General features: G+C 54.5%; 2 protein-coding genes across 2 annotated transcripts; both read left to right on the top strand.

Annotated features, from left to right (window-relative positions):
• The first annotated feature begins 29 nt into the window (after nucleotides 1–29).
• Nucleotides 30–6,019, top strand: N656DRAFT_745690 (clathrin heavy chain). The gene is made up of 4 exons (XM_064812910.1): nucleotides 30–468; nucleotides 534–905; nucleotides 958–5,187; nucleotides 5,249–6,019. Exons 1-4 carry the CDS (start codon nucleotides 379–381, stop codon nucleotides 5,600–5,602), a joined length of 5,046 nt encoding a protein of 1,681 aa, XP_064674115.1. The 5' UTR covers nucleotides 30–378; the 3' UTR covers nucleotides 5,603–6,019.
• A 2,662-nt stretch (nucleotides 6,020–8,681) lies between these two features.
• On the top strand, nucleotides 8,682–13,422 carry N656DRAFT_774837 (pyruvate carboxylase). Its single transcript, XM_064814350.1, has 12 exons — nucleotides 8,682–9,094; nucleotides 9,232–9,252; nucleotides 9,314–9,321; nucleotides 9,401–9,412; nucleotides 9,471–9,508; nucleotides 9,556–9,587; nucleotides 9,655–9,774; nucleotides 9,828–9,889; nucleotides 9,953–10,799; nucleotides 10,886–10,988; nucleotides 11,042–13,136; nucleotides 13,215–13,422. Exons 1-12 carry the CDS (start codon nucleotides 8,968–8,970, stop codon nucleotides 13,320–13,322), a joined length of 3,573 nt encoding a protein of 1,190 aa, XP_064674114.1. The 5' UTR covers nucleotides 8,682–8,967; the 3' UTR covers nucleotides 13,323–13,422.
• Nucleotides 13,423–13,437: the final 15 nt, after the last annotated feature.

Below are 13,437 nucleotides of genomic sequence, written 5' to 3'. Positions count from 1 at the left end.
CTGGTTGTTCCTAACAGATCATTCAAAAAGTGCAACCACACAACAACCGAGCCCGACCCTCATTTTCCTCATTGCGCGTCAAGCACACGAGCCTCTTTCTTCCCATCGCACCCTTTCGGGCCAAGAACCGGTTTCCTCTTGTGCTTCACGGACGGCCTCGTTTAATTGGCAAGCTCAGCGACTTGCTTCGCTGCTTAATTCCCGCGACTCCTCCGTTCGTTTCTCTCGGTGTGGAGCTCCACCGTTCCCACCCCTTTCAAACGACGTCTCTCTCCAGCTTTCTGCCTTCTTGTTCACGACCGGGCGCACTCAGCAACTTTTGACAAGTTGGTTACTATTCCTCGTTGACCGCGCGCAGCCGAGCGCATACAGATCACCATGGCGCCGGCTCTGCCCATCAAATTCCAGGAGCTGCTCCAGCTCAGCAGCCTGGGCGTCAACCAAACCGCCATTACTTTCAATACCTGCGTACGTCACACCCAATGCGCATTCCTCGCTATCCCTCCGCTTGCTGACTACTACCGTGGTGACAGACCCTAGAGTCAGATTCCTTCATCTGCATCCGAGACAAGAAGGATGAGGCGGCATCACCCGAAGTCCTTATCATCGATCTCAAGAATGGCAACAATGTCATACGACGGCCCATCAAGGCCGACAGCGCGATAATGCACTGGTCCCGCCAGGTCATCGCCTTGAAGGCCCAGTCCCGGATGCTCCAGATTTTTGATCTAGAGCAGAAGCAGAAGCTCAAATCCACCACAATGAACGAGGATGTGTCGTTCTGGAAATGGACCAGCGAGACGACGCTTGGCCTCGTTACAGAGAACGCAATCTACCACTGGGATGTCTTCGATCCGACACAAGCGGCACCTGTAAAGGTGTTTGATCGTGGCCCTTCACTTCAGGTGCGTAGCCCGGCTCGGTGTGTCGATGAAGAGACCTTCTGACAGCCTGCAGAGCAATCAAATCATCAACTATCGAACCAGCGCCGATGGCAAATGGATGGTTGTGGTTGGCATTTCCCAGCAACAAGGCCGAGTAGTTGGCGCGATGCAGCTATATTCCAAAGATCGCGGTATCAGCCAGGCCATTGAAGGCCACGCTGCTGCCTTTGGCACAATCCGGTTGGATGGTGCCCCCGAGGAGACCAAGCTTTTCACCTTTGCTGTCCGAACAGCAGTGGGCGCGAAACTGCATATTGTCGAGGTTGACCATCCCGAGACGAATCCCGTTTTCCCCAAGAAGGCTGTCGATGTGTTCTTCCCCCCAGAAGCTACCAACGACTTCCCAGTGGCCCTCCAGGTCTCGCAAAAGTACGGCATCATTTACCTCATCACCAAGTACGGTTTCATCCACCTCTACGATCTCGAGACGGGAACATGTATTTTCATGAACCGCATCTCGGGCGAGACTATCTTCACTGCCTGCGGGGACAAGGAATCTAGTGGCGTCATTGGCATCAATCGCAAGGGTCAGGTTCTCTTCGTTAGCGCCGATGAGAATACAATTGTTCCCTATGTCCTCGAGAGCCACGGCACCGAGCTGGCGCTCAAGTTGGCGTCACGCGCTGGCCTCCCTGGCGCCGACAACCTCTACCAGCAGCGCTTCGAACAACTTTTCACCAGCGGCAGCTACCAGGAGGCTGCCAAGGTCGCGGCTAATTCTCCACGAGGGTTCCTGCGGACGCCACAGACCATAGAGCGGTTTAAGCGTCTTCCCCAGCAGCCCGGTCAGATGTCCCACATCCTGCAGTATTTCGGCATGCTACTCGACAAGGGGTCTCTCAACCAGCACGAGACGATCGAGCTCGCTCAGCCTGTGTTGGCCCAGAACCGAAAGCAGCTCCTGCAGAAGTGGCTCGGTGAGAACAAGCTTGAATGCTCTGAGCAGCTTGGTGACATGGTTCGCCCTCACGACATGAACATGGCGCTTGCCATCTACTTGAAGGCCAATGTTCCTCATAAGGTGGTTGCTGGCTTTGCCGAAACCGGCCAGTTCGACAAGATTCTCCCCTACTGCGCTCAGGTCAACTATCACCCCGACTTTGTCCAATTGCTCCAGCACATCGTTCGTGTCAACCCCGAGAAGGGCGCCGAGTTTGCTACGTCACTAGCCAATCAGGAGGGTGGCTCGCTTGTTGACCTTGAGCGGGTAGTCGACATCTTCCAGTCCCAGGGTATGGTGCAGCAAGCTACGGCCTTCCTTCTTGATGCTCTCAAGGACAACAAGCCCGAGCAAGCCCATCTCCAAACTCGGCTCCTGGAAATGAACCTTATCAACGCACCCCAGGTAGCAGATGCTATTCTTGGAAATGACATGTTCTCCTACTTCGACAAGGCTCGCATTGCATCTCTCTGCGAGCAGGCTGGGCTTTTGCAAAGGGCCTTGGACTTGTACGAGGACCCTGCCGCTGTCAAGCGGGTCATCGTCAACATCGCTGGTACTCCGGCTTTCAATCCCGACTGGCTTGTCGAGTACTTTGGCCGGCTATCTGTCGAGCAATCCATCGACTGCCTCGACGGCATGATGAAGCACAACATCCGCCAGAACCTCCAGTCCGTGGTCCAAGTTGCCACCAAGTATGCCGAGCTTCTTGGAGCGCAGCGCCTGATTGATCTGTTCGAGAAGTATAAGACTGCTGAGGGTCTCTACTACTTCCTCGGCAGCATCGTGAACGTGAGCGAGGATCCTGAAGTTGTCTTCAAGTATATCGAAGCCGCCACCAAAATGGGCCAGATTCGGGAGGTCGAGCGCATCTGCCGCGACAACAGCGTTTACAACCCGGAGAAGGTCAAGAACTTCCTCAAGGAGGCCAAGCTCGGCGAAATGCTTCCACTGATGGTTGTCTGCGACCGCTTCAATTTCGTGCATGACCTCGTGCTCTATCTTTACCAGCACCAGCAGTTCAAGTCGATCGAGATCTACGTGCAGCAGGTCAACCCATCGAGAACACCCGGAGTTATCGGCGGACTGTTGGACGTCGATTGCGATGAGAACATCATCAAAAACCTCCTCTCCACCGTCAATCCGATCTCAATCCCGATCGACGAGCTCGTGCGTGAGGTCGAGACTCGTAACCGTCTTAAGCTGCTCCTCCCCTTTTTGGAGGCAACTCTGGCCGCCGGCAACCAGCAGCAAGCAGTCTATAATGCCCTGGCAAAGATTTACATCGATTCCAATAACAACCCGGAGAAGTTCTTGAAGGAGAATGACCAGTATGACACGCTCACGGTCGGCAAGTACTGCGAAAAGCGGGATCCCAATCTCGCCTACATCGCCTATCGCAAGGGCCAGAACGACCTTGAGTTGGTCAACATCACCAACGAGAACGCGATGTACAAAGCCCAGGCGAGATATCTCCTCGAGCGGGCCGACCGGGAGCTCTGGATGTTTGTCCTCAGCGAAAACAATATACACCGCCGTTCAGTGGTCGATCAGGTTATCTCGACGGCCGTCCCCGAGTCAACAGATCCCGCCAAGGTCTCCGAGGCAGTGGCGTGCTTCCTGAATGCAGATCTCCCTGCTGAGCTCATTGAGCTTCTCGAAAAGATTGTCCTGGAGCCATCACCGTTCAGCGATAATCAGAACCTCCAGAACCTGCTCATGTTCACTGCCGCTAAGGCTGATAAGGCCCGTGTTATGGACTACATCCACCGGCTGGACAATTTCTCCGCAGACGAGATCGCCAACGTTTGCATTGAGGTCGGCCTGCATGAAGAGGCGTTTGAGGTCTACAAGAAGATCGATAACAAGGAGGCTGCCGTCAATGTCCTTGTGGAGCACGTGGTCAGCATTGATCGGGCACAGGCTTACGCGGAGGAGGTCGACATTCCCCAAGTCTGGAGTAAGGTCGCCAAGGCTCAGTTGGATGGTCTCCGGATTGGCGACTCGATCGATTCGTACATCAAGGCGGAAGACCCGAAGAATTATGAGGAGGTCATCGAGGTTGCTGTGGCGGCAGGGAAGAACGAGGAGCTGATCAAGTATCTCCGCATGGCTCGAAAGACGCTCCGCGAGCCCGTCATAGATACAGCGCTCGCCTTCTGCTATGCCCGCCTTGATCAGCTCGCGGAGTTGGAAGACTTCCTGCGGGCAACCAACGTGGCAAATGTCGAAGAGTCCGGTGACAAGGCCTATGCTGAGGGCCTCTTCGAGGCTGCCAAGATCTTCTACACCAGCATTTCCAACTGGGCCAAGCTCGCGACAACGCTGGTGCATCTGGCCGACTACCAGGCCGCTGTTGATTGCGCGCGCAAGGCTAACAACATCAAGGTCTGGAAGGAGGTTCACGAGGCATGCGTTGGCAAAAAGGAATTCCGCCTTGCGCAGATCTGCGGCCTCAACCTCATCGTCGATGCAGAACAGCTTCAGGCTCTCGTCAAGCAGTACGAGCGCGAGGGGTATTTCGACGAGCTGATCAACCTGCTCGAGCAGGGCCTTGGTCTGGAGCGTGCCCACATGGGCATGTTCACTGAACTTGGAATTGCCCTGTCCAAATACCACCCTGAGCGGTTGATGGAGCACATCAAGCTCTTCTGGAGCAGGATGAATCTCCCCAAGATGATCCGCGCATGCGAGGAAGCCAACCTCTGGCCCGAGTTGGTCTTCTGCTATTACCACTACGACGAGTTTGACAATGCTGCACTTGCCGTTATGGAGCGGCCCGAGAACTCTTGGGAGCACCAACAGTTCAAGGAGATCACAGTCAAGGTTGCCAACCTTGAGATTTACTACAAGGCCATCAACTTCTATCTTGAGCAGCACCCGTCTCTCCTGACCGATCTTCTGCAAGCTTTGACTCCTCGGATTGACGTCAACCGGGTAGTCCGCATGTTCCAAAAGTCCGATAATCTACCCCTAATCAAGCCCTTCCTGCTCAACGTCCAGTCGCAAAACAAGAGGACTGTTAACGATGCAATCAACGACCTGTTGATTGAGGAAGAGGATTACAAGACTCTCCGTGACTCGGTCGAAAACTACGACAATTACGATCCCGTTGATCTCGCCGGTCGTCTGGAGAAGCATGACCTGGTATTCTTCCGTCAAATCGCCGCCAACATCTACCGGAAGAACAAGCGGTGGGAGAAGTCAATCAACCTGTCCAAGCAGGACAAACTATGGAAGGACGCAATCGAGACAGCTGCCATCTCTGGCAAGTCCGATGTTGTTGAAGATCTTCTGCGCTATGTAAGTTTGAGTCTTATCCCGCCACATCTGTGTTTCACCTGCTAATCTGCGCGACTTGTAGTTCGTCGACATTGGCAACCGTGAATGCTACGTAGGCATGCTATACGCCTGCTACGACTTGATCCGGCCCGACGTTGTACTGGAGCTTTCCTGGCGCAATGGCCTCCATGACTTCACCATGCCATACATGATCAACCTGCTCTGCCAGCAGACCAAGGAGCTGGCCACTCTCAAGGCTGATAACGAGGCCCGCAAGGCCAAGGAAAAGGAGCAAGAAAAGGTGGAGGACAACACGCCTATCCTTGGCGGCAACCGGCTCATGATCACCGCCGGACCTGCCCCTCACGCGGCGTCGCCCGCGCCGTTCATGCAGACCAATGGGTTCGCTCCGCAGCCGACCGGCTTCGGCTTCTAGACGTGTGTTTCAGTGGTGGGTTTATGAGCCAGGGGAGCCGTGATTGTGCGGCAACACGTTCAGATCTGTTAGCAACCTCCTAGATAAAACGGTCACAGAGGGTCAGTGGGATGTGAAGGCGCAGATGGACAGTTTAGGGTGTTTGTTTACGGGTGGTCCGGGGGCGACTGTCTTACACGCAGCTTCGGGGGATTCCCTGTGCTACTATTATTTGTACCTGTATGAAAGTCTAACCACCTTGTCCGGTTCAAGTACTTGATTTGGCTTCTTCCACTTCTCAAGGGTCCTCCCGAGTGCTTGATAATGAGTTTAAGTTATGGTACTGCGCCATTCAATGCTCCAGTGAGGCAGAGAGACTGCAAACAGCGTTCTAGCTGGCAGCCTTCTCGCAAACTGCCGCGCTGTCAGGCGTATAACATGCCGTGTCTTACAATCGTTGATGCCAAGAGCTTCTCGATATTGACTGCCTAGGCGGGCTTGAGTGAGACAACAAACCACTTCTCAGTATGAATTGCATTCTGAGATTGTTGAAGACTTTGAGCTACAGGTAACTTACATGTACATAACTGCGTCGACTATGAACCATATGGAAGTTACGATTTAAGTGATCCTAGACTCTTTATCTAACCAATTGCCTTTTGAGTAACGGGCATCTCCAACGGACGCAACGCAGACAAGTCACGGTATGTATACATATTCGTAGCCTCAAGACTCACCAGCGATCGCCCGATGATGGGACTCTCGTACCCTCGCAGCCTCGTTAGCGTAAAGCAGTGGGGTTACAATAAGCTACGAAGGTACAGTACATACACATCTCGATAAACCAAGGCTCCGGCGCCGGGCTTGGCAGCCCATGTCGAGGTGATCGTCCTCGGGTATGTGGGGGTCGCAGAACGGATTCGGACCTGGGAGCTTGGAAAGTCTTTTGAGTCATCGAGACATGGACAACCCCCTGGCTGTGAAATGTTACTAGATGTACTTTCGTACATCTAGCGGTACGTCCGTAGAGCCGCGCCAGTCGGTCACCCCCGCGACACAGAAGCCCAGTTGATGATCGTTGTACTCCGTACGGAAGCGACAAATCGCTGGACACAACATTTCAGGGTCGAGGTGTTTCCCTTTCCGCTTGCAGAAAGGTAGATGACAAAAGAGGTCCCATGACTGGCTTGCATCTTGAAATGCACTTGGCTCTCTAACTTAAATGACGCACGGTAAGCAAAGGGTAACACAAGATTCAGTACCGCAACATCAGGGGTGGTTGTGACGGCAAGCTGCTGTGTTGATCGAGTGTAGGACCGTCTTGGCCCGCTGGGTCCTGCAAAAAGCACATTGGGCGAAAGGCAAGATGGTTGCTTGGCAAGTGCGACAAGAGATCCCCATGTGCCTCATCTAGATTCGCATGCCTTGCCCAGCCGCGGCGACTTCGAGGGTTCAACGGCTCACGAACTCTTAGGTGATGCAGGGAGAGGCGCATCTGATCAATAATACCAACTCGGACGAGAGCTTGCTTTTAGCCTGGGTGCATTCACTGCATTGCTGCTCTAATACAATCACCACTCATGTTTCCTCCAAGCTTCCCCCGCATTCATTGGATGATTTGGATCTGATAGCCGGTTAGATCTAGATACCGCCGCTCCCAGTCCCGAGGCCTCGGAAACCTTTGTGGCATTTCGGTATCAAAAGCCAGCATATCATCGGCTGGACGGAGCCAGCCAACGTTCCACTGTCACACCATCACCAGTCACGAAAGCATTGCAGCGTCCCAACAAGCAGCCTAGCTAACTGCAGTTGTCAAGCAAGTTGGGAGGTTGGACCGGCTGTTAGGACATACAGACCAACCTACACCACCTCCCGTCAAGGTTATCGACGGCTCTTCTGCGGACACCCCTGTTCATATCCGAATGGTGGGTGTGCGGGAGTTTGGGGGTTCATTATGACTTGGCGATAGGAATTATACATATGTACGGATACGTCTGCTGTGGTTGGGGAGCAGACCCTAGTCCTGATGGGAGATGCATTTGCAACTGCAGCAGCATGCGTCAAGCTATGTCTGTGGACACGGACGGGGCTGGCGACTGGACAGTGGACGCAGTCGGGGAATTCCCATGGCCGAGCAACCAAGTTCCGGATGCCCTGGCTGGTCTTTTGCGCATCGAAAACTGAGAAGTGGAGTAGTGGGATTTTCCTTGACACAATTGATGACATTTGACAAGCTCCGATCACCGGTGTCTAATTGGTGTGGTTAGCGCCAACTTGAGAAGCTTATCCAACGACGCAGATGGGTCTCGGCTCGCTCGCCTGTGCCCACCAACTTCTTCCCAGCGGAGAGCTGACGATCGTATTTCTCACTTGAGTCACTTCGGAGATGGCTCCTCGCATCTGTTTTTATCAGCGGTGGTCAATGGCCGTCTCTGGTTGCGAAGCCAAGAAGCCGAATGGGGATGTGAAACCCCGTCCCATCCGGGATATATTGCACCCCGGACATCACGTCTCCTAGCTCGCTAATCTGCCGTGAGAGCGTCGCCTCAAAAGCGCGGGGCATCTCCCTCAGAGACTGTAGTGTAACCACTCAGAAGCCATTCTTTCACACGGGGAAACCAGCCGAGGACCAGGAGAGTTGGAGGTCAGAGCCCAACAAGAGGCCCCTCTCCTGGTTCGGATCCGGAGTTGCAATCAACTTTAACCATATTTTTCTTGCGTCTCCACTTCGCAAACGAGCCTCAAGAATAGCTTCGTAGCGGCCCGGTGCTTGACCAGCAATCCGATTGTTCTCTTTGTCCATTGAAGTGCATGTACACAGACCTGGACGTCCCTGCTTGTTCACTAGGGTGCCAAGGGGGTTCTGGAAGAGGCAGAAATCCCCTCATCCCATCCGTTGGTCCTGTGACCTTGTGACAGAAATTCTCGCTCTTCCCTTCCCTCTTCTATCTCCTTCCTCGAATCTCTGGGCGTTCTGCGTCTCTCCAACTGCCTGCTGCATGTCGTTGCCTCTTGGGGTGTTATCTATGCTGATGATTGCAGATCGTTGTGCTCCCGTCCCGTGTCGTCCGTTCTGTTGGTGCCAAGCTTTTCAAGATTCGGTTGTCAAACCGAGCTAGTGTTGAATTTTCCCCCTACAAAAACAGCCAGAAGCTTCAGCTTTAACCCCACTCTGCTGCAGTGAACCCCACCATCAATTGCATCGCGTCTTTGCTACCCCGCCGTCATATCCCTGTCAAATTGCAGCCCACGCGCAAGCGCCCCTCCTGCCTTTTTGTCTCGTTGTGTGCTATACATTTCTCCCCTTCCTCCGGTCCTCTTCTCTGCGTTCTTGTTAGGTTTTCTTCCCCCAAAACCACAGCCGGAGGCGCACCAATTGAGTCACCATGGCGGCCGAGAACGCAACCAACAAGTACGAGGAGGTCTTCGAGGATGGCGACATCCCCAAAGAGGCCCAGACGGTGCACCGCATCCGGGCGAACTCTACCATCATGCAACTGAACAAGATCTTGGGTTAGTACGCGCACCTTTGCAAACGAATTGCCCACGGGCGAAGAAACCCTTGCCAGGTCCCCTTGAGAAACACATACAGCTCCATCCGAAGTTATGTCCTAGCAGAAGTTAAGCTGACAAGGCGTTGTGTATGACAGTTGCGAACCGAGGTGAAATTCGTATGTATCCCGAATAAGCCTCGATCCCACCCCTTTCGGATGCTAACCCAAGTGCTACCAGCTATTCGTGTATGTGCGACCAATGGCTTGGACGACCTTGTTGCGACGTTGGAATGGCGATGCTCACAGTTGATTCGGCACATTACAGATCTTTAGAACAGTGAGCCGTGCCATGTTTCACGTACTCGCTGTTTCCAGGCTAACATGGCGCTGTGCAGGCTCACGAACTCTCCCTCCATACCATCGCTGTCTTCAGGTGAGCACCTTGGCGTCTCAGTTCATGGCCAGCTGCTGATTGTGTAGCTATGAGGACCGTCTTTCTATGCACAGGCAGAGTACGCAAGACTCTTCCGGTTCGCGGGGCTTTGAGAAGATCTCCTGCTTACAATATGGTTGTTATAGAGGCCGACGAGGCATACGTTATTGGCAAGCGCGGCCAATACACTCCGGTTGGCGCCTATCTCGCTGGCGACGAGATTATCAAGATCGCGGTTGAGCACGGCGCACAGATGATCCACCCCGGTAGGCCAAGTGGAACAGCTTGCCATCAAGGACTCGGAACTGATTCGTCTCAGGTTACGGCTTCTTGTCAGAGAACGCCGAGTTCGCTCGCAAGGTCGAGAAGGCAGGCCTTGTTGTGAGTACACCCGTCTTCCTGCTCCTTCAGCACGATGCCTGACTTACTCGACCCACTCCATAGTTTATTGGGCCAACACCGGATGTGATCGAGGCCCTGGGTGACAAGGTCTCGGCAAGGAAAATTGCGATCGAGGCCAAGGTACCCGTTGTGCCGGGTACGGAGGGCGCCGTCGAGAAATTCGAGGAAGTCAAGAAGTTCACAGACGAGTATGGCTTCCCCATTATCATCAAGGCTGCCTATGGCGGTGGTGGTCGTGGTATGCGAGTCGTGCGCGAGGAGAGCTCTTTGAAGGAAGCGTTCGAGAGAGCTACTTCCGAAGCAAAGAGCGCCTTTGGTAACGGCACCGTATTTGTTGAGAGGTTCCTCGACAAGCCCAAGCACATCGAGGTTCAACTTCTTGGCGATAATCACGGAAACATTGTCCACCTGTACGAGCGTGACTGCTCCGTTCAGCGGAGACACCAGAAAGTCATTGAGGTCGCCCCGGCCAAAGATCTTCCCCAAGAGGTGCGGGACGCAATCCTGAATGACGCTGTGCGCCTGGCAAAGTCGGTCAATTACCGCAACGCTGGCACGGCCGAGTTCCTGGTTGACCAGCAGAACCGCTACTACTTCATCGAGATCAACCCACGTATCCAAGTCGAGCACACCATCACCGAGGAGATTACCGGCATTGACATTGTCGCTGCTCAGATCCAAATTGCGGCTGGCGCAACACTCGAACAACTGGGCCTTACCCAGGACCGCATCTCCACCCGCGGGTTTGCCATCCAGTGCCGTATCACGACTGAGGACCCGGCCAAGAACTTCCAACCGGATACGGGCAAGATCGAGGTCTACCGCTCCGCTGGCGGCAACGGTGTGCGCCTCGACGGTGGTAACGGCTTTGCTGGCGCTGTCATTACACGTAAGTATCCGCCCTCCGCGCTTCCAAGGCCTCCGGCTTCAGGACTTAACCCTGCCCCTGATTTCTTAACGCTAACTTTGGCACAGCTCACTACGACTCCCTCCTTGTGAAGATGACCTGCCATGGCTCCACATACGAGATCGCCAGGCGCAAATCTCTTCGTTCACTCGTTGAGTTCCGCGTGAGGGGGTAAATTTTTTTTACTCCGCGATCGTTTTGTTCGGATCTAACTGTTTGTTCAGGGTGAAAACCAACATTCCCTTCCTGGCAACAGTCCTGACGCATCCCACGTTCATTGATGGGAACTGCTGGACTACCTTCATTGACGATACGCCGTCGCTGTTCAACCTTGTCAGCAGCCAGAACCGTGCGCAAAAACTGTTGGCATACCTCGGAGATGTCGCGGTCAACGGAAGCAGCATCAAGGGCCAGATTGGCGAGCCCAAGTTCAAGGGCGACATCATCATCCCTTCGCTGTTTGATGACGCTGGAAAGAAGATCGACACCTCGCAGCCTTGCACCAAGGGCTGGCGTAACATCATTCTGGAGCAGGGTCCCAAGGCCTTCGCCAAAGCCGTCCGCAACTACAATGGCTGCTTACTTATGGACACGACCTGGCGTGATGCCCATCAGTCGTTGCTCGCCACTCGTGTGCGGACTATCGACCTCCTGAACATCGCCAAGGAGACCAGCCATGCTCTTTCCAATCTCTACAGCTTGGAGTGCTGGGGCGGTGCCACTTTCGATGTCGCCATGCGCTTTCTCTACGAAGACCCGTGGGATCGTCTCCGCAAAATGCGCAAGCTCGTGCCCAATATTCCTTTCCAGATGCTGCTGCGTGGTGCCAACGGGGTCGCCTATGCCTCCCTCCCGGACAACGCTATCGATCACTTCGTCGACCAGGCGAAGAAGAATGGCGTCGACATCTTCCGCGTCTTTGACGCACTGAACGACATCAACCAGCTTGAGGTCGGTATCAAAGCGGTCCAGAAGGCTGGCGGTGTCTGCGAAGGCACGATTTGCTACAGCGGTGACATGCTCAACCCTGCTAAGAAGTACAACTTGGAGTACTACTTGGACCTCGTCGACAAGCTTGTTGCCCTCGACATCGATGTCCTAGGGATCAAGGACATGGCCGGTGTCCTCAAACCCCACGCCGCTACTCTCCTGGTCGGCTCTATTCGGAAGAGGTACCCCGACCTGCCCATCCATGTCCACACTCACGACTCTGCTGGTACCGGCGTCGCCTCCATGGTTGCTTGCGCGATGGCTGGCGCCGACGCTGTTGATGCCGCCACCGACAGCATGTCTGGCATGACGTCTCAGCCCAGTATCAACGCCATCCTTGCCTCCCTCGATGGGACTGGCAAGGACCCTGGCCTCAATGTTCACCACGTCCGTGCCCTCGACACCTACTGGTCTCAGCTTCGCCTGTTATACTCTCCTTTCGAGGCTCACCTTGCAGGCCCCGACCCCGAAGTATACGAGCACGAGATTCCGGGTGGCCAGCTTACCAACATGATGTTCCAGGCCTCTCAGCTCGGCCTTGGCTCCCAGTGGCTTGAGACGAAGAAGGCTTACGAGCAGGCCAATGACCTCCTTGGTGACATTGTCAAGGTTACCCCTACCTCCAAGGTGGTTGGCGACCTTGCGCAGTTCATGGTTTCCAACAAGCTCTCTCCCGAAGACGTCAAGGCTCGTGCTAGCGAGCTAGATTTCCCCGGCTCCGTGCTCGAGTTCCTAGAGGGTATGATGGGTCAGCCGTACGGCGGATTCCCAGAGCCTCTCCGGACAAATGCTCTCCGCGGGCGCCGCAAGCTGGACAAGCGGCCCGGCCTGTTCCTGCCGCCCGTCGACTTCGCTCAAGTCAGGAAGGAACTCGCTCGCAAGTTCGGCGGCACTGTCACCGAGTGCGATGTCGCTAGCTACATTATGTACCCCAAGGTGTTTGAGGAGTACAAGAAGTTTGTGGCCAAGTACGGCGACCTGTCCGTCCTGCCAACCAAGTATTTCCTCTCCAAGCCCGAGATTGGCGAGGAGTTCCATGTCGAGCTCGAGAAGGGCAAGGTGCTCATTCTCAAGCTTCTGGCCGTTGGCCCTCTGTCCGAGAACACGGGTCAGCGTGAGGTGTTCTACGAGATGAACGGCGAGGTCCGCCAGGTGACGGTCGACGACAGGAAGGCGTCTGTCGAGAATGTCAGCCGGCCCAAGGCTGACCCTGCCGATTCGAGCCAAATTGGCGCGCCCATGGCTGGTGTGCTGGTTGAGCTGCGGGTGCATGAAGGTAGTGAGGTCAAGAAGGGCGACCCGCTCGCTGTGCTGAGCGCCATGAAGATGGTACGCTGCCCCCTCCCGATTCTGCAACGTCGGTCCTTCAATATGAAATGTCCACTGACTAACTTGTCTTCTCAATAGGAAATGGTTATCTCGGCATCGCATGCCGGTAAGATAGCTGGATTGGTGGTCAGGGAAGGTGACTCGGTGGACGGTTCCGATCTTATCTGCCGCATTGTCAAGGGTTAGATGGACAGCAAGCAGTGCCTAATGGCTATGTCCGGGTATTTCTTAGGATGTTCTAGGGCTGTAGTTCATATTTTGAGTGAATAAACAGTATTATGATCCATCATCGCCTCGAACA

This window comes from Canariomyces notabilis, assembly GCF_033297395.1.
Source record: "Canariomyces notabilis strain CBS 508.74 unplaced genomic scaffold N656scaffold_2, whole genome shotgun sequence".
Taxonomy (NCBI): Eukaryota; Fungi; Ascomycota; class Sordariomycetes; order Sordariales; family Chaetomiaceae; genus Canariomyces; species Canariomyces notabilis.
Note: the sequence above shows the minus strand (reverse complement) of the source record. Positions and strands in the feature narration are given on the sequence as shown.

What these genes read in the sequence shown, in the direction of transcription:
- N656DRAFT_745690 (XM_064812910.1), top strand. Translation starts at nt 379, where the DNA reads ATGGCGCCGGCTCTGCCCATCAAATTCCAGGAGCTGCTCCAGCTCAGC. An exon ending in CCATTACTTTCAATACCTGC is followed by an intron (nt 469 to 533) that starts GTACGTCACACC and finishes CCGTGGTGACAG; the next exon opens with ACCCTAGAGTCAGATTCCTT. An exon ending in ATCGTGGCCCTTCACTTCAG is followed by an intron (nt 906 to 957) that starts GTGCGTAGCCCG and finishes GACAGCCTGCAG; the next exon opens with AGCAATCAAATCATCAACTA.
- N656DRAFT_774837 (XM_064814350.1), top strand. Translation starts at nt 8,968, where the DNA reads ATGGCGGCCGAGAACGCAACCAACAAGTACGAGGAGGTCTTCGAGGAT. An exon ending in TCGAGAAGGCAGGCCTTGTT is followed by an intron (nt 9,890 to 9,952) that starts GTGAGTACACCC and finishes CCCACTCCATAG; the next exon opens with TTTATTGGGCCAACACCGGA. An exon ending in TGCTGGCGCTGTCATTACAC is followed by an intron (nt 10,800 to 10,885) that starts GTAAGTATCCGC and finishes ACTTTGGCACAG; the next exon opens with CTCACTACGACTCCCTCCTT.